Consider the following 23584-nt stretch of genomic DNA (forward strand, 5'->3'; position numbering starts at 1 on the left):
AGTGGCTTTGGGGCTGCCCTGAATGACAGCAATGCTTTGTGAGGGTAGAATAGAACATAAATGAGCATATGCAGAGTGCAGCACCTGGTGAGAGGATGATGATGATGATGATGATAATAATATCAATACTACTAATAATATTACTATTAATAAGCAAGTGACATCTTTCCTTTTTGCAGCACCAGCAGCCCGACTCCGTTTCTCCAAGTGTTTTAGGATAGTGGGATGACTGCATGGTTTATAAGGTGGCTCCTCTCCTCACTAATGGCCTCCATAGAAACAACACCAATGGGGAAAGCTCGGCTCTGTTTCCATTGATCCAGAGGAAGAGGAGGTGGCTCAGACCATCCCTGTGCTGCTGGAGACTTGACCATGCCTCCAGCTGCCTGTGGCATGGAAGGTCCCTTGGCCCCCTGAGCATCACTGATGTTAAAGGAGCACCAGAACTGACCTGCAAGGTTATAAAACTCCTGCACTCAAGTTTCTGGAAGCATTTGAAAATCCCCATGAGGCTCTGTATGGGTAAGGAATGAAGGGTGGTGACCGTGGTCCCTGTCCCCACCAGAGTGTGCCTATGGGCCCGAATTACAGTGGCATAAATCTCCTCGGCAAATTTATTGCCATAATTTATCAGCCCCTGCTGCTGAATGGCCAAGCAGTTAATTTTGAGATGAAGTGGTGCCATTTTCATCAATACCTGTGTGCTAACTGCCCATCAAAACATCAGCTGCAATTAATACAGCAGTGCTGAAGCACTGAACCAATAAATATTTCCAGTCTTGGCTGGTCTTCAGCAGATGTCGGACGGACCCATCGCCTCTGTGAGTGCTGTTCCAGTTGCATCAACAGGAATATTTGCATTTAAGGAAGAGGTTAAGTAGCCAGATCTCCCTCTGAGCAGGGCGAAGCACCTGCATTTCCCTTCCTGAACACCACCCTGGGCTTTTTCCACCCAAAGTTTTTTGATTTCTGTGAGGGGCTATTGAGTATTCCTCCTGCGTCTCGAGCCAGGCTGACACATTTTGATAGAGATAAATAATAAATGGGATTTATTTCCTTAGATGCTGATGGAGACCTTTTCTCCCACAGGAAGAAAGAGAAAGCCAGAAAGCTGGAGGGGAAGAAAACGTACAAGGAAAGGAGGGAGAAAGCAGAAGGTGGTGCCTGAGCCCTGGAGAGTGCTCACTCCACTCCCAGCACGGCCACCATCCTTGTGGGACAGGGTCACCCTTTGCACCCCTCGTGATTCCTCCTCCAAACCCAGGGCGGCCTCAGCCAACACCCTCAGTAATGAAGGGCATAAATAAATAACAGTGAATGATTTTTTGGGAGGGATGGACAAGAATGGGGAACAGGCAGTGGTGAGGAGCAGTTGGATCTGATGGGCGACAACTCCCTTGGTGCTGTAATGGCACTTTTTAAAAATCAGGTGTTAATTTTTCTGTGTCTATTCATGCAGTGATGTACACGGGTGGGTGCCTGTCCCTCCCTCCCATCCCGGTATCCCCCGTGCTCACAGCCAGTGCTGGGAGGAAGCATCCAGCTCTGGCAGCCCCATGGGACAGGCTGGCCCACACCTGGGCTCACTTCCAAGCCCACAGGACACCACCACCACCATTTGGGTTGTTTTTTGACCAACTGGGACAGGCTCAGCACCCTCACCCCCCTTCTTCCTCCCTCCTCCCAGAGCTTGTGGGGGTGAAAGGGGCCAGCGCTGTTGGCAAGCCCTGCCTGGGGTACTGTGTTTCCTTTGAGGACAGATTTGGCTTTTCCTTACAGTCTGGTCTCCTTTATGAGAGGAAAAAAAGCCAAATTGAACAGGCTCCAACCTGTCCTCAGCTGCCACACCATGCATTGCTGCCAGCACTGCCCACATGGGAGGCACACAGCGAGGGGCACAGACAGGGTTCCCCCCTGGGGACGGTGACATTAGACCTGTGCCCACACTGACCCTCCCGCCCTGGCCTTGTAGCCAAAACCAAAACTCTGTGGAGGTGTGAGAAAGGAAATAGCAGCGGTTTATGTGTGCCAGGCACACATTTGTTAGAAAACACTCATTTCCCCCCAAATAAAATGGAAGAGTTGGTGTTGCAGCTGGTGCTGCCTGGGGAAGGGCTGGGGGTCACGGGGTTCCCTGTCTGCTGTCCCCAAGGACAGTGGCAGAGCAGCACCAGCCCCTACCCTTCATCGGCCTCAGTGTCTGCTTTTACACAGAAAACAGCCAGAATGGCTTAAATGCAAAAAAACCCTTTCTGCAAATACTAAATTCTGCAGGTATCTTTAAGCAAAAGGTGTTGCAGAGTAAAAAAATTCGAAGGAAACTTGAACATTTGTAAAAAAGAGCTTAATTTTTTCCTATTTCTGTACCCAGAGCCTTGCAGAGAGAGGCAGCTCTGCCAGCAGCTCCAAGGTACATCCCAAAAGCTGTGGCTGTCCTGGGGCTCCTCGGAAATGTGGCAATATTTTTATAGTTAGCTACATCTAAAGATGCATTGTAGCATTTGCAGCATTTATTAATCTCCTGGATCTTTCCTAGGTGTGCTTCGTCTCTTTAATTTGAGGGATTAATCCGCAGAGATTTGCTGAGGGTTAATCCGATATTGCGCGAGGAACGATTCTGTGCAACGGGACACCAAAAACATGGGGAAGAGTGGCCAACGTGACAAGAGTGACTCAATTTAACCAAATAACCCATGATTTGGGATGAAGCTGCTGCCTGGGAGCCTGCCCAGGCTGCAGGGCTGGGGCCAGGGGAGGTTGATGCCCGCGGCGGCCGGCGATGCCCACGGTCCTACAGCCGCAACCCCACCCCGTGCCCGGCTGGGAGTAAATAACAACACGGCCTGTTAGCATTAGCAATTTTTTATTTTCCTTTTTTGTTGCATAGGAAATGCAGTACTTGCTTCCAGTAATTGTATTGTAATGTGAGAAGGTGGTAGCACTAATGGTTGAATACAAGAGTTAAACTAATCCACACCAGCTCAAAAAACCTGCGGAGACTTAGTTGAATAAGAATGGATGCCCACAGTGATTCTCAACCAATTACAATTTTTTTCACAGAACACAGTAAAACTAAAATGGTAACTATGAGAGTCAATACAAGTATACTAGAGGCACGAGGGGCCTGACTCATAAAAAAAAAATGAACACGACATGGTATTAACACGGGTGTCAAGTGAATTTGCAGCAGATCTTTCACACGGCCGGTGGAAATTTTAGCGCCTCAAATCTCAACCCGCTGCTGAGGGACTGGGCTGGGCTGGGGCAGAGTTCGGGAGAACCCGCTCAGCCGGCCAAAATGGGAGATTTCCCCTTGATTGTGTTTCCCAAGAATTTGGTGGCCCTGTCCCCAAGGCAGCAGTTGCAACAAGGACGAGCGGCGTCGGTGGCGATTGCCGAGCCAGGCACTCTCGCCCTACCATGCTCCGTCTAGAAACTCATCTTCTTTTTGTTTTCCCCCTCATATTAATTTGTGGATGCAGATAAAAGCGGGGGAGGATTTCACCCAACACAATTGTTTTTGTTCATGCTCGAGCATAGAAGATTAACAAAGTGGAAAATAGTCTTCCCTAAAAAAAAAACAAAAAACCAAAAAAGCATCCAAAGTACAAAAGTTCACATTGCGGGCGAGCGCTCGCCCCGACGGAGGGTTTCTCTAGAGCTCAGAGGTAGCGATCGAGCGCGTTTTGTTCTGGTGCGGACAAGATCTCTTTTGTGATCGAGTCGCGGTGTCCCGAGCCCCCGGAGCTGTCCTCCCCCTTTTCCTCCTGCCCACCTGCACCTCTGGGGCTCGGAGCATGGTCCTGCGCTGCCTCGCCTCCTCCACGGCCCCTTCCCACCGGTTCCTGGTCTCCGCGGGGCTGGGGGAGGCGGAGAGGGGAAGGGGAGGGAGAGCAGGGCCAGCGGGGCTCGCCAGGGCGAAGCCCACCCTCAATTTGGAGGAGAGGAGCCCACCAGCCTCCCGTGTTAATAGCAAAGGAGCTTTTATGAATCGGGCCCAAAGTTTTGTACAGAGTTTGTTTGAAGAAAAATATTGCAACTGTGCATGAAACTAAACAACCACATGAGGTTTTTTTTTTCTTTTTTTCTTTTTTTTTTTTTTTTTTTTTTTTTTAAAAGGGTTTTTTTCTTTCTATATGAGGAAGTCTGGTGTGAAGAAGGGTCAAGCATGGGTACCTGGTTCACCGCTGCCCATTAAGAAATCTCTCGCAACATGAGCTCGGTCTCATTTGTGGGTTTAAAGGACTGTCCCTTCAATTTGAACTGTTCTTCAGAGCAAGCTCTCTGAATTCTTAGGGTAGCTTTTCGAGACGAAAATCTTACCAGGCACGGATTTCTGGTCTCAAACACCATGTCCTGCCCTCTAGGGAAAAAAAAAAAAAAAAAAAAAAAGAAAAGGAAAAAAAAAGAAAAAAAAGAAAAAAAACCCAAAACACAAGTAATACTGAATTTAAGTAAATGTATACCTCCAAAATACTGAAAACACCCCAAATCAATAAAGACAGAATTTGCGTTCTCAGTGAAATATCTTTAAACCTATCTGACAAGAACCAAGTCAGAAAAAAAGACTAACATAACTTTGAGTAATATTCATACAGCTACTAAGCATTATGGAATAGCATGCATTAATATTGTACGGTTATTTTACATCACCTATATCAGAAGGTTCTGACAGACAGCGAAGGCTACCGGTGTAGAAAAATCTTACTTCAGAAGAGCAATATAATACAGATTTCACAGGCACTACATTTTAATATATCAGGTATTATGCTGGTTTTCTTATAATTCTTTCTGTCCTAAAGCTGGCATTATAACAATGACCGAAAAGGCAAGGATCGAAGTAAACGGAAAGTAGATACCAAAGTTGATATATTCTTTTCTTTTTTTTTTTTTTTCAGATAGATTAGTGCATAGTTTTCATGCAGATAAACACTGCTATGCATTTACATTGTTGGAAAGCAGAGTGAATTGAGCCCAAGTTGTCACATTTTTGTAAATCATTTTGCCAGCCTGTAATAGCACCATGTAATGGATTTGCATTAAACATTAAATTGATTTCAGAATTGGTGACACAGTATTCACTACAGTTAAGTGCTATGGAATAGCTTCAATGTTACCTGCTATATATCAAAGCAATTTTCATCCCACTGCTTTTTTATTGGAAAAAATAAAAGGAAAATGTACTCGAGACTAATTAGACTATTGCGCAGCCTTGGACTTGATGATGGCATAGCTGGGTTTACTGTCAAACAGTAATACATGCATTGACTTCAAGACAAAATTGGCATTGTAAGCTTGATTTAATGAAAATCCTGCCTAGCAGGCAGTGTTAACTTCACAAGACCTGCCTCCGACAGACCTCATGAGGTTGAATTTGTTATTTATTTATTGTTTAGGTGCCATTGAAGCTCTCCTTACATTGTCATGCCGGTTATGGTTTTAATTTTGTTCGATGGAGGCCTTCTACCAACAAAAAAAAAGAAAAAAAAAGATATTTCCAGAGACACAATGCAAAGTACAATATTAACTGACATTCTTTAAAAAAAATAATTCACCACAAGGAAAAAAAACTGTTTTAGGCTATGTATCTGGGTTTTTTTGTATTTTTGTACAGTAAATATTTTATAACACTGTTACTACAAAGCTGCAAATATACGGAACAAAGAGAACTAGAGAAAGAAAAAAAAAATGTTAGAGGGATTTTGCATATTCCTGTGGGCTGACTGAATACTGTGGAGTTGAGAAAACTTGATGTTTCTTTTCCCCTTCAACCTTAAGGGGAGGGGGAACAAGCAACAGAGACAAAGTGTACCATGGCTGCCTAAACTCGAAGCCCGAAAGTTGTTTTTTTTTTAATTATAAAGGAAGAAGAATAAATAATAATGGCATTGCTGGGGTGTGCGGCATGAGAAAAGCAAGTGCCCTCGCTCAAAAAAAAAAAAAAAAAAAAAAAAAAATTTTAAAAAAACCCGAAAAAAGAAGGGGGGGGAAAAAGAAAGGAATTAACTTGGGGAAAAGTCAATTCGAGCTAAGCCATCCCTAGGGCTTTAAATTTGGGTGGGCGGGGGTGGGCACAGGTCAGAGAATTTGTGCGTCTGACAGTTCTGGAGAGGAGGAGGCGGGGAGGAAAAAAAGTTGTTGGGTGACTCCAAAGGAGCGCCCGGCGCGGGGCCGGGGCTCCGCTGCCCCGCACGCCCGGGCTGCGCGATGGGCAGCGGGGTGGGTGGCTGGATGGAGGGATGGAGGGATGGATGGATGGATGCCCCATCCCTCCTGCCCATCCCTGCTCGCCTCCCCGCTCCTCTAAAGGAGGACGAAAACACTGGTTGTTCTCTACACCTGCACAGAACGGAACTGCCGCGTTTCCTGCGTGAGAGGAAGGTGAACGCAAACTGAATTTAGTGTGTAATACTTTACAACCCCTGTTGGTTAACACCCTTGACCTCCTACCTAATGTTTTAAAGCCTTTAAAACATTTTTTTTTCTCGCAATTCTGCTCAGAGTTCCCTAACTTTAGCGTCATCAAACTTAATATGACAAAAATACCTTCAAAAATACAGCATACCTGTAATGTCCATTTACAATGGTTCTTCAGTAGCCTATACTTCTCAAGCATAGGAATATGCTATACCATTGAGAGAAGAAAAATAACTGTATTTAAATACATACAAAAAAAGGAAACGGGAAAGTTTTTAACTTAAATCCAGTTCCCAAAGGAAAAAAAAAAAAAAAGCAATTCTATGAACGCTGCCTTTATAACGAACAATCAGAAATTCCACTAAGCTAATTTGACAGAAATTTTTCCTCATTTAAACAACATTACAAAAGTCCTGCATTATAAAATAGGGTAGAATAAATCAGTGTAATCAATAAAACTATACAACATACAAATTACATATCTTCTGAGTGGGCAGTTTAATTCTCTCTCTTTGCAGCCATGACTACAACATGCTCACTAAAAACAACTAACTGCCCAAACTATTGCTTAGTTTGTTTTGTTTAAAAAAGGGTGCAATTTTATTGTATATACAACCAATTTACTGGTAATACCTTGTCTCATAGCAAGGTTCTGACAAAATGTTTGTCTAGGCTTTTTTCCCTTCACTGTGAAGCACTGAAAGCTGCTATTTTTTTTTTTTTAGTGCACATATGTCTTAATAAAGTAATGCCCAGCTAAGTGCTATAGGGAAGGCAAAGGATGCTGGCTAGAGGATGTGATACCATATACTAACAATCACACAATACAATAGAGCAAAATGACTACTCAACCACTTATCAGACACATATGAAAATCCAAAACATTTTATTTTTTCCTTAAATAGAGAATAACCAGTAAACAATTTTCAGAACTTGGAAGTTTAAAAACGTGCATATAAAAATGGGCATTATATACTTTTATTGAATGTGGATTGATTGCAGTCTGCTAATAAAAATGGGTGTGGGATCTGAAGAAAAAGGAAGTTGTTTTTTTTTTTTTTAAGGCTTGCTTGTGAAAGGAACAGTTGTAAAACAAAAATTGCTTGAAGCAGGGTTCAGCTTAGTGCTTCACAGTTTGACTGCTTCTCTAAGAAGAGCCCTTCCTGCATGTGCATTCAAAAATCACAAAAGTACAAAGACAAACACCTAAAACACACTGCGTCAAGTGCAGCACCAACTTTGGTCAAATAAAAAAAAATTAAAAGAAAAATTAATAATTGCTAAGCTTTTCTACATGATATAAGCAGGTATTGCATATTTTCATATATCTGGGAGAAAACAAAACAAAAAAAGGAAGACTCCAAATAAAAGGTAAAATGCAGCAACATCCAAAAATACTGATAATCTAGCATCTACAGATCTCAGAATAGCACTGCCACTGACCATACAGGACAATAAACACTACTCCTATCTGCGGAACAACTAACATCCTATTTAATTCTAGATGTTGGAACTGACAATGGCTGACATAAAAGTCACATTTACAAAAAGTGTCTCCAAATGCTTGACTAGGGAAAAACCCCTTTCAATATAGGAACATGTGCAACAATTCCACAAATAATCGCTATCCAGGGCAAGGCACATTGATATGGAATTTTTTTTTTTTTTGTTTCGTGCAAATTAAGAAAACAAAACAAAACATCGTTTCAGGGAAAAGATGAGGAGCAAAGTGTCTTCCCAAGAATTTCAGTTACTTGATTGTATAGGACAGTAGTAGAAACCCTTCTGAAGGGTCGAACAAACATAGTTTAAAGGCAAGTGCCTGGAATAGGGATTACAATATTGTGTCTTAATGCACTCTACTTTACCCTACATTAACTATATAAAAATTAGTTACTAACACTAGAACATGCAGAGACTTTCTCTGATTAGCTGGACTTGCCAACCAGAACGTATATATATGTATAGTATAGGAAACCTTCTTAAAGTTGCATGTGAAGCAAAGGGGTGCTCCGCTGTCTGATAGAAAAAATCACTTGCACTCTTTTTTTTTTTCTTTTTTTTTCCTTTTTTTTGTACATAAGATACAGGACGTTTGGGGTCCAAACTTCTTTTTTTTTTTTTTTTTTTTTCCATTTTCTACTTATTTGTCTGTTTTTTTTTCTTTTTTTCTTCTTCAGCAAGTGCCCTTGCTTTGAACTGGCATAAGTTGTAAGAAGATCAGCATCGTTCGTTTCTGAAATGATTTCTTCACAGTCCAGAAAATGTACCAGTTCAGGGACACAAAGGTGTTTTACTTTCTGGACCGTTCTCTCTTATTCCCAAGGTGTTTGAGAACTGATAAACCCTATATTGCCGGAAACACGTAAAATTTGTCAGAATTGGCATAATCCATTATAGTGACTTTTAGCTTATAAAATTAACAGATATTATGATTTCATTTTAGTTATGTGCTTTGATAACAGAAAATGATTAATTAGCATTTAATGTAGTTAACATATTGTGGTAAAAGCACCATTAGATTTGTTTTTTTTTTTTTTAATTTTCCTTCAGTTTTAAAGGGATACAAGTTCAACAATAAAAAACATAAAAAGCAAAAATAGCTCCCCTTTTTCTTGCAAGGCTGTTTTTTACCCCAATAATTTAGAGTCCTGGGGTGGAAGGACTTGGAAAACAAAAATAGAATTTTCAACAATCTCTATCTTACAAAGATATTTAGCTATCCAATGAAATTGCACTTTACTCAATTCAAAATTCGATTGTTTTGATTGATTCCTGTCAGTTTCTGTCAAAACAGACCAACTTCCCCATTTCTGTGTGAATTTTTGTGTAATTGTTGAAAATTGTTGAAAAATGTTTTTTTTAAATGTAAGTGCAGCATTTCAAACTTTTTTCTTTTTTTTCTTTTTTTTTTTTTTAGTGAATAGTAGTAGTTTGATGTTTTAAATCGCTCTGCAATCGAGTGGAAAAAAATTGTTGACAATGCTCTTATGGTTCATGTTACATCTCTAAGTGCCGACTGTAAAAAAAAAAAAAAAGAAAAAAAACCCCAACAACAACAACAACAAAAAAAGAAACCTGCATTTTTTTTTTTCCCCGATATGTTACAGAAAAAAAAAAAAACATGCTCTATGTCTGTCCGGTAAGTTATATATTGCAGAATTCAGCTACTACAAAAGTTATAGTTTAAGTGTGTTTCATGATTTCTCAAGAAGTCTCACACCTGTATGGGAAAATCCGATGAGGATACTGTAAAACAGTTAGGCTCCATATGGAAAGTGTGTTACAACAGCGAGTTGGTAAGCAGCAGCAGAGGCTAGTTCTACTCAGTGTCACCTAACGCTTACACTACCAATGAAACACTTCAAAAGTTATGAAGCCCAACCATTTCCAGCACCATATGAGAAATTACAACAGTCCTAAAGTTGTCTAAAAAAAAAAAAAAAAATTAAAAAAAAAAAAAAAGAAAAATTAAAATCAAATCTCAAGAGAAAGTTACGGCCTTTGCCATTCAACCATAACGTTTGCCATTTCCATGTACGAGTTTGCTGTCGGTGTCTGCTCGCCTCCCCTTCCGCCGATGTGAAGTCGCTGCGCTGCGTTGCTGCTGCTTCCGTGTTACAGAGGTGGGAAGGGGTCTGGTGGTCTGTCCGGTGCGTGGTGGGAAGCGGAGACTTTTATCCCAGGTACCAGGACTGTAAAAAGAAAAAGGAGAAGCGTCAGCCCCGGCCGCCTGCTCTCGCCGCTTCCCCAAGGGCTCCGGGCACGGCCGCCAGCCTCCTCCGCCAAGAGGGGGGCTAATTGAGACCGTGACGAATTGACCTAATTACAAAGCTTAATTAAAAATACTGTACAAATCAATATATTTTTTTTCCCTCGCCGACAGTCGCTGGACATAGCTACAGATGAATGCGGGGGTCATGTCACGTTACAAGTTATCAATCTTTTTAATAGATGATGGCTTGAAGATCCCTCCAGTTCACTTTTGTCTAATCCCCTGAAAAGGCGATACACATTCGCCTCTCTGTGCCATTTATCACCCTGCAGTCGGGGTTTTCTTGGGTATTTAGGCATGTGCCAGCATAAGCATCTGTTGCTTTATACTGCCCTGCTTCAACTGTCTCGCTGGAACAGATGCACAGAAATTCAACAACAGGGCTGTTTTCTTAGGAGAAATGTGGATCACTACAGAAAAGCCAGGATAAAGCAAATCTGGGGGAAAGTGGATCAGTGAAAATGTCCCATACCTCTGCCCATACTTGTGTTTCAAAACAAAACGTGGGCCTCAACTAATAGCTTTTCTTTGGGAAAATATTTTTTTTTTCTTTTTCTTCTTTTTCCCAAAGGGAGGGAATTCCCAGGGAATTCAGCCCTGCAACAATACCGTCCTTAACTCAACGGCGCAGATGCCCAGAGCACAGAAAGCAATTTTGCTCCTCCATAGGAAAATAAACACAGTTGGGAAGCTGGAGTGGGCTCTGCTGGAGCCGGGGCAGTGCCACTGCACTGGGGAGAGCCCATCCCAGCCCCAGCAGGGTCAGCCCAACCTGAACCCGCGATGAATGAGAGCAGTGTTAGGCCCTGGGACCGTGCGCGTGGGGGGATGCTCCTTGGCAATGACATATTGCTGTGGGAATACACCAACAAGCAGCAACTATTTAGCCTGGAGTAAAGTAATAGAACAAGAAAGACTCAGGTATTAAAGAGCCGTTGCTGATACCCCCGGTTTTTTGCTGGGGCTCCTGTAATATATGAGGTGTGTCTGTGCGCGCGCACGGACCGATGACAAGTTTTACCAACTTTTTCCTCCGCTCCTTTTCGGCCTCTGACATGATTGATAGCACAATCAGCTCCAGGAGGACTTACGAACATTTACGGAAGACTCTGAGGCAAGTTTCATGTGGGACTTGGAGATTATGTGGTCTTGCCATGGAGGTAGGAACCGGTAAAATAAATAGCAGGATTGGAGAAGTTGTCCTGCTTCCAATACACCTCATTAACTAACTCTTCCTCCGCTCGCCCTTCTGAATACAAACACACCAGTCCCATATCGGCTCCATCTATTGCCTACAGATTTTATATTTAGACTTACTCGGGCTGCAATTAAACGAAATAGTTCTCATATGTAAAGTTTATAAACAGAGGAAAGTTCTGGCAGGGTTCGTGAAGCGGAGCCAAGTCCCGTTCTCCTCCCTGACTGCGGGGCCCTACTGATTTTTAGGTGGGTGCAGGGATGTGGAGTGTGGGCTGCGCTGTGCTGGAGATATCTCCAACCACCGCCAGCACCTCCGGTCATTGCCAGCTCCCAACTTCTCCAAACTTTTCAGGGTCGTCCCACACGCTTAGTGTGACAGTTTTGGGCTGGACTGGGAATTGTGGCACTGCCCAGCAGGGAGGAGAGGGGGTAAAGTCCAAGAAGGGAGGGAGTAGAGGGGCTAAAACTGCAAGGTAAAGGAGAAGAGGGGTTATAGACTGAGGTGGTGGAGTTGAGGGGTTACAGACTGAGAGATGATGGGAGTTAGGGGGGCTAAGACTGAGGTGATGGAGTATGGGGGGGGTTAAAGATTGAGAAGAGATGTGGTAGAGGGGTTGGACACTGCAAAGTGATGGAGCAGAAGGGCTGAACACGGTGAGGTGATGGAGTAGAGAAGTTAAAACTGAGAGGGGATGGAGCAGAGAAGTTAAAACTTTAGAGGCGACGGAGTAGACAGGTTAAAACGGCGAGGTGCTGGAGTGGAAGGGTTAAAGGCTGCGGGGCCGCGGAGTGGATGAACAGTTCCAGGCGATGGTTCCCATCTCCGCCGTCCGCTGGCCCGGCACATGGCCCGCCGGTGGCGGGAGCCGCTGCCCTCGCCACTCCTCCCTCGTTTCAAAAGCGGATTTTTTTTTTTTCTTTAAAAAAAAAAAAAAAAAAAAAAAAAAAAAAGCGCAGAGGTTGCGGAGGTGGGGCCGGGGCTGGCTGGGGTCCCCCGGCCCGCCCGGGCTCCGCCGCCCCCCGCCCTCGGTCCGTGTGTCCGGCCGCTCCGCCGCTCCGTCCCCGCCGCCCCGCGCTCCTTCACGCATCTCGCTATTCACCCCGCGCCTCGCAGACAAGGTTACCCCAGAGCGGCTCTGTAATCCTTCACTGAAATAGGCTTTATTGATTGCTCTGGTCTATTGTTCCCTTTTCAAGTCCCCCAAGTTCAAGTTCATCCCGGTGTTACATCATGTCTCGTTGCTAAGGGCAACCAGACAGCCCCAGACGTGACCGCCATCCGCAAGCGCGGCGCTGCGCCCTCCCACCGCCGCCAGCCGCGCTGACGTCGAGCCCCGCTCCCAACACACTGAACTATTTATTCTGCCTAATTTATGACCTCCACAGCAAGAGAGACCCCCACTCCAAAAACCAACACTGTTGTATATTTAATTAATCTGTCTTTCTCTGGCACTTGGGAAAGTTAGACAAAGGTCTAATTATTGTGTGTCGCTCCCCACACTTTTCTTTTTGGGGTGACTATTTGCATGGGAAAAGAAACGGCGAGGCTGGGCGCGAGTCCCCTCCCTCCAAAACACCTTTTTTTTCCCCCCTGCCCTATTGACATTTCATGAAATACTTTAGCTGCTTAAGGGAATTAGAAAAAAAAAATCTGATGTGAATGTAACTCCTTCGGAGTTGGTATTCAGTAACACAAATCAACTCATGACATGTTTAAATTTAAATGCTAACCACACACTCTGCGAGTTACTTTAAAGGTTAGTTTTTAATCAATAGAAGTTGCTGACTCGGGAGTTTTGAGCGGCGCAGTGCAGCTCTGGGGCCTTTGTCTCGCGTTGGGCTTTCAAACTTTTTTTTTTTTTTTTCTTGAGATGATTTTAGCAATGATTTGCAGACACAGAGCGCTATTGTGCTCCTGACTAGCAACATGTCAATAAAGGAGTAGAGTTACCATGCACTAGGGTGTCAATATGACTCCTGCAGACACTGCTCAGCCTTAATACCAATGAAAAACTTAACCCTTACAGGAGAGACCCAAACCAAACCGCATGCTTGTTTCAAAACTTCCTTGCTGGGGCTCCGCATGGCCTTGAGTGAAAAGCTGCTTTTATGGCACCCAAACTCGGAGCGCTTCGCCAACAGCTGCGTCCCGCTCCGCCTGCTCCTGCAGCCCCACTTGGATGAGATGTTTTATGGGCTGAGGCAGCAGAACAGCCAGACAGAGCGTGCATTTACCCAGCAGATCCCACCAGCACCGCTCTCGGGACACCGGTTTAATTTAGAGCATCTTACAGCTGAAGCGCACACACAGAATGATCCTCCTTTTTCTGCTAATCATTTTAATATTAAGATCTCGTATCCCCCTCAAGCCTCCTATACACGTCTAAGTCTTCCAGGATTAGGGCTGAAGAGCACCATTGTTCCTCTGGAGCACCTGTGAAACTTCTCTGCTAGGGAGAAGGAGACCTCCGGCCTCAAATGAAAACGTCTAGGAAGCGTATTAGGCACTTGGAGACCCGATAGCTGGGACCTATCAAGGGTTTTTTTGCATGATTAGGGAGCTTAGAATGGAAAAAAAAAAAAAAAAGAAGCCTGGATCCCTACATTTAGATGGCTGAAGTATTTTGTGCCTTGCTTTAGAGTGCTGCTCAATGTCTAAGCACCTCACCCATTTCATCCCTTCAGTTCTGTAACCTATCCGACTGCACCCACTCGGAGAAGGTGGTGTTGCCTTTCTTAATTTAAAATCTCCATTTAAATCATGGGCCCTATCACAGTACAGTCAGGATGATATTATCTCCTTGCTTTTTCATAAAAGAGCCGGTGTTTTATTTCCCTTCTATTTACTTTGCAGTACTGCTCTCCAAGGGAGTTTAGAGCTAAATGCACCCACTGGAGCTAAAGGTCCTGCTCAGTAAAACTGCTGCCACACAGTTGTCGGTGCGACTACGAGTCTGTATTGTCCTGCCCAGCATCTCCCTGTCCTTCTCCAGCGCTCAAGGTGAAACATCAGAAAGAATTCTGCAGTCCGGTACGAGATCTTTGCTTCCCTTTCTCCAGTCAAATGAAGAAGTAATCTCATCAGGTTGAAAAGTGCTGACTAAGGATTTAATAAAGTGCCTGCAGATGTGTGTCATCTCTAAGGTATTCAACTCATGTAATGCAAAACAGTTCCACACTGAATGTGCTTATAAAATTCCATTTAACCATTGCAGAGCTCTATTTTACTGTTCTCCGAGGAGTATTACCACACTTTTTTTCCCCCCTCCCTAATTTACAGCACCATGAAAGTTGAAACTCGTATTTGAGAATCCTCACAGTAGTAAGGTTTTATGATCCATAAACAATATCTACTTGACTGAATCCTAAACAGGAAGTCTGAGATGGCAATTACAGTTCTCTGATAGTGCAAGTCTTTTTGTTTCTTATGCACTCCTGGAGATAGCAGAGACACACAAAAGTCATCCAGCCACTCCTGACAATCAGCTCCTTTCTACAGGAAATACAGCAAGGAAACATTCAGTGATTCTGGATATTTAACAAAGTGCCTCATCAACTCCTGTAGCAGTTTCTGCCTGAGTCAGGAGCCCAGGAACAGGCCCATTGTTTATGGAAACCTTCTCAAACCAGCCTTCCTGCATGCCATCCCTCACCCCCAGCCTCGCCGCGAGCACCGCTCACGTGTTTCCAACTGGAACGCCAATCCAACCCCAACTTGTTCCATTCGCTTCTACCTGCACATCTCCTGCCCCAACAATGGGACCTTTCAGCTCGCGCAGAAAGCCGGGGCTCTGCACCCTCCCTATCTGTTTTTCAAATTAAGAAGTTAAACAAAAGTCCTCAAGGGCAAAGTTTAACGCTGCGGAAGGAGGTTGTTAATGTGGAATCCAGAACTGGGTGTGACAGTTGGCTTATTTCTCCGGGCGATGTAGGTTATTTAAGGACATTCACACGTTTGAAACTCTGACAAACTCCACGCACAGCAGCTTTGGCTTCCCTGTACCCACTCAGGGCTCAGACCTGCTCAGGGATAGCCATTTTCTGTAGGCTGAAGCCCAGTTTGTGTGCCCGGCGGCGCCACAGGTCGGTGCCATCGGGACTTCAAACGCGGCTGCTGCGGCCGTTGCTGCCCCGGGCACGTGCAGGAAGCGATCGCTGCACGGGCCCAGGTGGGAAAACCCACCTGTGATAAGAGCCTAAAGAAAATAAAACCCCACAGCTTTAGAGCTCGCCGGCAAAGCGGCCGTTTGGGCAGCCTGCAGAGCGTTGTTTCGTTTGGGGATGACATTTCAGTCACCTCAAGAACTTTGAGGCTCTCACGAACATTAACCCCGGGGAGGTGAATTGGGGTAACGAGTCCTTCTGGTTGCAGAGATAAAAGGAGAATGTGAGCAGTTAGGCAGTGTGCTGGGCCTTTTGGCATCACCTTGTGAGAGGTGCCGGGAAGGCTCTTCCCCACGGTGCGTTGTGTGAAAGCAAGGGGACAAAACTGGGCCTTTGATGCCACTTCAAAAGGGTTGCCAGGGTGAGGGGAGACAGTGGCAGTTCAGCTTCTGGTGCGACTGGCTGGAGGACTCCTGCAGACACAGCAACTGCCTCTGGTTTATCCCACATCTGAATTCATCCCACTCTTCTAGTGCTTCCTCCAGAGTATCTCCAGTCCCAAAATCTGATCCCACTGTGTAGGACCGAAAGGTGAATATAAAAGACAAGGTCACCTTTGTGCCTATGGAAGTTATTTTCTTAGAGCTGGAATTAATTATTTAGTAATTATATTTTCCAGACTGAAATACCAGCAGGGATGTAAGTAGCATGTTGGTCATCCCCAAAGGGATGTAAAACAGTGAGAGAATCTTCTGGTTGTCCAACATCCGCACCGGGGAGAGTCACACGCCCCACCCTGAGCACATTTATATTATCTGGAGGCAGATAAAACCTGTCCCAGGAGGGACACTGGTCTCCAGGCAATGCATACAGTAGCTCTGCATCCAATAGTTTTTGCGGGAATGCCAATTGCAGCAAACTGCATTAAATTACGTGCAATAATTTTGTAATATGCACTTTTGCCTGCTGACTATTAAAAATGTATAGTTGTCCAAAACCACTTCTCTCCTGGGACCAACAAACTCACTTCAGGCAAAATTTCTGCTTGGGTTCAAACCTCAAGTTAGGAACAGCTAGTGTTTTTAAATAAGTCACCCCAAACCCTCCCAAACCTATGAAAACACACTCATACAGTAACTCCTGCTGTTGTTCCAGACATCTGAATGTTCCAGTAAAGTGTCCCAGCTGGCCCCAGATGTTTCTTAAGTATAAACCAATGCTCTGAGTGCTGGACCCCCTGCTGCCCCGACCTGGAGCTCAGCGGATTAAAGATTGACTGCGCTATGACATATTCGCATTTAGCCTGAATATAATACAGCAAAGACTTATCAATGGCAAATGCTTGAAATGTAACCCAGTCAGCAGAGTAGGCTGGCACTCTGAATATGATGTATAAATAATGTATGGGAACTTAAAATCTAAATTGGATCTACAGGAAGAAAACTTTCCCTTTTCCCTGCCTCTAAAAGAAAAGTTCTCTCACAATGAGGTCATTTTCCTGCTTGTCTTTTGGTTTACAAAATTGCTTTTAGGCAGAGGGTCTTGCCTTTACTTGGGGAACATTTTGCCAGTTACAGTTTTCCTCCAGTCTTCTAAAAAACCAAGCAATGAAGTTCACTTATTTGTTAGTAGATTGACTTTGAAGTCTGCAAAATAACTTCTAAACTTTGCGTGGTCGGCTGAAAGCTGACTGCAGCCATGCTAAACTGCAACCCTTGCTGTTTAAAAAAAAAAAAAAAAAGAAAAAAAAAAGATAGTGAAGGGAAAGAGAGAGAGGAAAAAGAAAGGGAGAAAGAGAGAGAAACAATCCCATTTTGGTTTTTGTTAGAGGACGGCATACTACATAGATCAGAGACTTTTCAAAAAATAAAAACCCCCACTGTACACAAAGCACAGGAAAATGTGAGGAAAAAAGGAAAAACCTAAAAGCAGCTTAGAATGTGTTAACTCTGCCATTCTGTCAGCTTAAAGAGTATTTTATGCTTGATCAACAGCTCTCTTTTATTATGCTTTTCTTTCATTCATTCAAGACATCAAAGACCAGAACCACCAGTGTACCTGATCTACCAGAAGAACTTGTAAGGGTGTTCTAAAGAAACGGGGGTATTGGGAGCCAGACACCCCTGCGGACAAGGCAGTTCAAAGAGAATATTTCAACAATGATTACATTTTGTAAATCTTTGTACGAAAGACAGCTTATTTCCTGCTTTTTTCATGAAAAATAGATTCTATCCATTAAAGTGAGCCCACAGTATGAAAGTTACTTGAGATCTGAGGTACAGCAAGCGGATTAAGTGGAGGGTGAGATGAAATCTTTGAGAGAGACGATGGCTTTCTCTGATATTTGTCGCTGCCATAGGGTTTTCTGAGTGGGCTAGAAACTTTTTTTAAAATTTTTTTTTATTTATTTGTAGACTTGTTGGTGGCAGCGAAGCCGTTTGTAAAAGCAAAATAAACCGGGATGAATCAGAAAGGAAAATCGCAACAAAAAAAAAGGAACAGAGAAAACAAACAGCTGCAAAAAAACCTTCTGACATGTTTGAAAGGAAAACTATATATATTTGCCCCGCTCCGAAAATCGCAGGCGAGCCATTTAAATCCTGCAGACAACTCCGAAGTGCAGCACACAGACCCAAGCCAGCTGTTTACTTTTCCAAGCCCGTGGTGGTTTCTGCATTGATAAACTATATAACCTCGCACACACAGAAGGGATTTTAGCTATGCCAGACCTCATTGCTCTGTCCCGCTCTCTTTATGTGCTGTCACAGAATAAAAATTATCCTAACACAAACCCTGAAATAAGATCTCGCTCCAGAAAGAACATCTTTGTAGATATTTCCTGAGTTACTGCCAAGCGGGATTTTTTTCACCCATTCATCCTTTCAAAAGTTTTGCTATAACCATAGCCAAAATTGTTCGGGAGTAATCAGAAATGACCAAAATATGACCCCCTAGCCAAGGCCAGCTGTGGGCAGAAGAGGAGGAAGCTGCCCCACGCCTGTGGCTGGGACAGCAGCCACCTCTGCCACCACATCTGGGTGACCCCCGCCAGCATCAGCATCTCGCTCCCTGCTTCTGTACATACTTTTGCAAGAGAAGAAGGAAACAGCAGGATGCATGGATTCAAAGAGGCAAAACCCACCTTTAAACCCACCAAACTTTAAACCCGCTTCACGGTTTACATCTACTATTTCGAGGTAAAAGCAAATGTGCTGCGAGGGGGGCTGAGTTTTGCACTTTATGCCTCGTTTTTAGACAGCCCCATATTTTTCTCTGCTGGAGGCACAGTTAAATTTGCTCGGGAGTGCAACAATCCCATATTTCTTACAGCAGATCTCCCTCATTTCTTTCCTTTCATGAAACAACACGTGCACGGGGACTTGGAGCCGCTTATAACCTCATGCCGGGAAGTCCCGTGGAAACTGGGACGGCGGACACACTGCTGCGACGGGACTTTCCAGCCTTTTGCTTGGATGAAAGCAAAACCTTCTGGCTCCCCAAACTGCAGCTCCCCCCTGGACACGGCACAAAAGCCGCTGGGTGCCCGGGGACCCCCCAGACCCCAGGGTGGGTGCCCGGGGCCGGCGGCGGCTCCGCTCCCAGCCCATCACGGCCGCCCTCAGCCCTGCCCAAACCCTGGCTGTGCCTTCCCAAGTTCAAGTTCAGGTTTAAGGGAAATAAACCGCTCCTCGGGAGCCTGCAGCCAGCCCTCATTTCCATGTGATCCCTCTGAACTTCGCCTGCGCCAGCGCGCCCTGTTTCCAGGGCCCGCCGAAGGAATGTTTTACAGTTAGAGCCCGCAGTGCTTTCTCAGGCATTTCAGACCCAGAGGCCCAAGTTTCAAGCTGCAGCATTAAAAGTTTCCACAGAGCTACTGCAGAGAGAGGGAGGGAGGGGAGGGGGGAGGGAAATGAGGAGAACAATATCGTCTTAATTGTCTTCTATATAGCTGCACAGTTAAAGTATTACTTTTTAAAGGGACATAATTTATTCTGGAGGCACGGTGTTATAACAACCAGTACATACTTTCACCGCGGCGTAACCCGCTCTATTCTTCATTGTGCTTTCCGGTGGTGTTGCTTTTGCAGAACTCCTTGTTACGCCGTCCCCGGTACTGTACTTACAGTTTTATTCAATTTAAGCCAGTTCCTGCAGTCCTCAGGCGAGCAAAACCGCTCCCCCCCTCCCCAAGCCTCGGGAGTTCTGCCTGCACCAGGACTGCAAAAATAATCTCCCCTCGACCACCGTTTTTCTCCCCCCCCAAAAAAAAAGTTTCTTTACTTTTATTGCTTTAGACAATCGGGGAAAGTCATCCAAAGAAAATCAACCCCCAGCCTGGGCCTCCCAGGCTGGGCTCGCAGCGAGACAGCGCGAGCACACACGCACAGACGCACACGTACACACACACAGGGCTTTGCCCCGTCCCGTGCCACCGAGCCACGGGAGATACGTCAGGGGCCCGGGGTCCCAGTGGGATGGATGCAAGCTGCTACAGAGGCTGTGGCTCTTTGCTTTGCAGTTTGGGGTACGAAAGGTAGTTTTCAGCCTTCTTTTCTGCCATTTCTCCACTGGAGAGCATGGAGGAGGGAAAGGTCATTACAGCCTTCAGAGGTTGAAGGCTGGGGTGGCCTTTCCTTGCCCTGGTCATCCAGTTCTTATATCATCCTGGCTCTGACAGCCCCAGTGGAGCTGTATGGGACCCATCCACCACCCCAGCCCTGTCCAGGGGCTCCCTGTGGTATAACAGAAGACCCATCATGGGTCAAAAGGTAGCTGACCTACAACTACCCAAGGTAGTTCAGCTGCTTTTTTTGACTGCCCTGAGAGTACTTCAGAGCACACAGAGGAAAGTGAGGGGAGAGAATAACTTGGGCTGGTCAGGAGAGTAAGCACTCCCTCCAAAATCCCTCCCCAAAGTCAGGCCCCTGCCTGTGCTCTGTCTGGGTGAAGTGAACAAATGAGCAGCCCTGTGGGGACAGCAAAGTGTGCCCAGCCTGATCAAAGCAGGGCAAAAAGCAGGAGGGATGGGTTAGTGGGGACTGGGAGGCAGAGAGCAGGGAATGGAATGTGGGCAGCAGGAGCAGTGGGGCTGGCAGGGCACACTCCAGGCAAAGGGACAGCTGGGGACCCCGTGATGAGCGGACCAAGACAACAGCAGGTTTTGAGAGGTGGGTAGAGCAAGGCTGGGTTTGGAGACCGCAAAAAAGGAAGAGGAATTCGGGTTTTGGCAAGTCCTAGGTGTTACCGGCCAAGGAGATCAAAACCAGTCTCCAAATTAACATGGACCAAAATAGGAGCATAGAGGCAACTCTGGCACTTTTGACCTTAAAATTACAGAAGACAGTGAGCTGGAGGAATAGTGACTCGATTCATTAGGAACCCCCCCCTTCCCAAAACTCCTCTTAAAAAAAGAAAGCCAAGAGGGCATTGAGCTGAACAAAAAAACCTCTCCTGAACGTGGGAACTTTTGACGTCTGCATTTTTCCTGATGCTTTGTACCTTGCTAAACTGCTCTAGGAAAAATGGAAGGTTGCGCATCACGCTTGTGCTCAGGGACCCAACTGTGGGGATCCATGAAGGGATTATTTCCATCCTGCTGTGGGGAATCCCATCCAGGGATGAGTCCTATAAAGATCCACTGGGGCCATTGGGGTCAGGATGCTACAGGAGCTGTGTGAGTGGGGCAGGGAAAGACCACCCCAGGCTCCAGAGGTTGCCAGCTCTCTGTTGGAGAAATGGGAAAAGGCTTTGCAGCACATGATCCATCTTTGGATGAGGAGGGATGTATTAGACATGGTTGGCTAAAGGGAGTTGGGTCTTGGCCTAGCTCGGAGCAATTTTCACACATACTGTGAGATGCCAATGCAAGTCCTGGTGGAGTGTAAAGTCATTAAATGAGATGAAATTAAACAATTTAGTTATTTCTGCTTCATCATATTTGTGCAGTATGGCAGGCAGAATGAATTACTACTAATGATCAAATTTAGTAATACTAATTAAACTATCTCAATTTAATTAATACTAACAGAGAAAACAGACAAAATTACTAAAGTAAACCTTGAACTTAAAATCAAAAGGTGCCTCTTCGCTTTTGTGAGTCACTGAATGTGAGGCTTTTCCCTGAAAATAGCCTGTGTAGAAGTGGCTCTTTGTACTCCCTAAGCAAGCTGCTCCATTGTATGGGTAACTACAGCTCTCCTCCAGCTTTTTTTCCCCCCTTTTTTTCCCCCCTAAATGTTACTACTTTTACTCCTTGTTTTTCCAGAGAGCTTCCAGGAGAAGAATCTGAGCTCTGTTCAGACTCACACAATATCAACAGCACTGATAAAGCAGTTACCAATGCTGGGACAAATTCTGCCCTGGGTGCTTGTAGGAAGAGGGTTTATAAAGAGCCTGTGGAGCCTCCCTTGCTGGGAAATCATGGAATCACAGAATGGTTTGTGCTGGAAAGGACTTTAAAGACCAGATGATCCTCCAAAGCCCCTGCCTGCCATGGGCAGGGACACCTACCACTGGACCAAGTTTCTCCAAGCCCTGTCCAACCTGGTCTAAAATTGCCTAGAAGACCAGAAATTTGGGAAAACCCCATACCCAAACCCATATCTACATCAAGGAAGATGTCTTTAGAATCACTGACAGTTAATACCTGTAACCACAAAATAAAAACTCCACAGATACATGAAGACTGCATTGCAAACCCTCCCCATAAAGAAAATGTGAATTTTAACCTTTCTCTTATCTGAAAAAGACTAGATTTACTCTACTGTGCATAGTTATAAGCAAAAGATGAGCATAATTAAACAAAAATGTTATTGTATTTTTAAAACAAGCTCCTGCCAATAACAAATCTTCCACCTCCTCCTCTCATGAGCTTCAATGAATGTACAGCTGAGTCCCATACCACAGATTCTCAGACATGATCTTTAACCTAAAGGACTACAAGAAAGTCCTTAAAAAAGCCCCAACAAACCAGGCATAGCCAAACAAGGAATATAATGAGTCAAAGTGTTCTTCCAAAATCTCAAATCTCATTGTTTAGCACATGCCAAGATGAAAAAACCCAACCCCACATGCAAATATCGTATCTCAAGTTATCCTTCTTTTTTTTCTTTAAAAATAGGTAGATTTTCTGTTGTCATATTTAAAAAGATGCAGTTACAGAAAAGGCACAAAAGGCTACTTAAAGTTGTATAAAGCTGCTCCAAGCAATGCAGAGATTATTAGAATCCTTGAATGGTTTTGGGTGGAAGAAACCCTTAAAGCCTGTATTTTTAATGTCCTGCAGGGCAGGGACACCTCCCACTATCCCAGGTTGCTCCAAGCACCATCCTACCTGGTCCTGGACACTTGCAGGGATCCAGGCACAGTCACAACTTCTCTGGAAAACCTGTGCCAGGGCCTCCCCACCCTCACAGGAACAATCTCTTCCTAAATTATTGTGTTCAGCCTCAGAGGTGGCTGCACAGTGTTGGTTGTGACTTTGGTTACTCATATCTCATAATTAAAATTACATTTCAGGGCCTTCTGCAGCACATTCAGCTGCATCTCTTCATGTGTAATAACCAGTGTTTATGTAGATGATGTAACAGTTGGGTCACACAAGTGAATATGCCTGAGAATATTATGATTACAGTGTCAATACTGTTTTCAAAGTTGAATATTAATAACTAAAGCACCTAAGGGGAAACCTAGAAGATATTTTTAAGTTTAGCCTCTTGGTTTTTATGAGATTTTTTTTTTTTTTTAAATCCTGGTTTTAAATTAAACTTTTTCAGTTCTACCTCTGTTCAAGCAGAAAATGCTATCAAAGCAAAAGCCTAAAATGAGACGTTTTGCTGTTCTAAACGAAAACCAGGTAAAATTTGAAAGCTGCAATTTCCCATGCTGTTAGTAATCCTTACTAAGAACAGATATCTTTGTAAAATTTAAAATATAAACAGGTTTTACCAAAATTGAAGTAATTTTGCCCTATTGCTTTTGAAACCCCAGTCTTTCCCTTCTGTATTATTTATATTTCTCTAGGACAGTCCAGCACTTCTCCTGCAAACTGAGGACTCCTACTCTGTTAAGAAAAGGCTTCTTTTGGTC

The 23584-nt window shown here is 44.5% G+C and overlaps 1 protein-coding gene across 17 annotated transcripts in view; it reads right to left on the bottom strand.

Annotated features, from left to right (window-relative positions):
- Positions 1-2846: 2846 nt before the first annotated feature.
- Positions 2847-23584, bottom strand: part of NFIA (nuclear factor I A) — a 349636-nt gene continuing 328898 nt past the window's right edge. For all 17 annotated transcript variants that reach the window (XM_021542504.3, XM_021542512.3, XM_021542543.3 and 14 more), the window contains one exon: positions 2847-10112. In XM_021542504.3, the coding sequence (XP_021398179.1) occupies positions 10036-10112 (77 nt within the window). In that variant the 3' untranslated portion in view covers positions 2847-10035. The remainder of the gene's footprint in view (positions 10113-23584) is intronic.

The sequence above is a fragment of the Lonchura striata genome, chromosome 9 (genome assembly GCF_046129695.1).
Source record: "Lonchura striata isolate bLonStr1 chromosome 9, bLonStr1.mat, whole genome shotgun sequence".
NCBI classification, from domain to species: domain Eukaryota; kingdom Metazoa; phylum Chordata; class Aves; order Passeriformes; family Estrildidae; genus Lonchura; species Lonchura striata.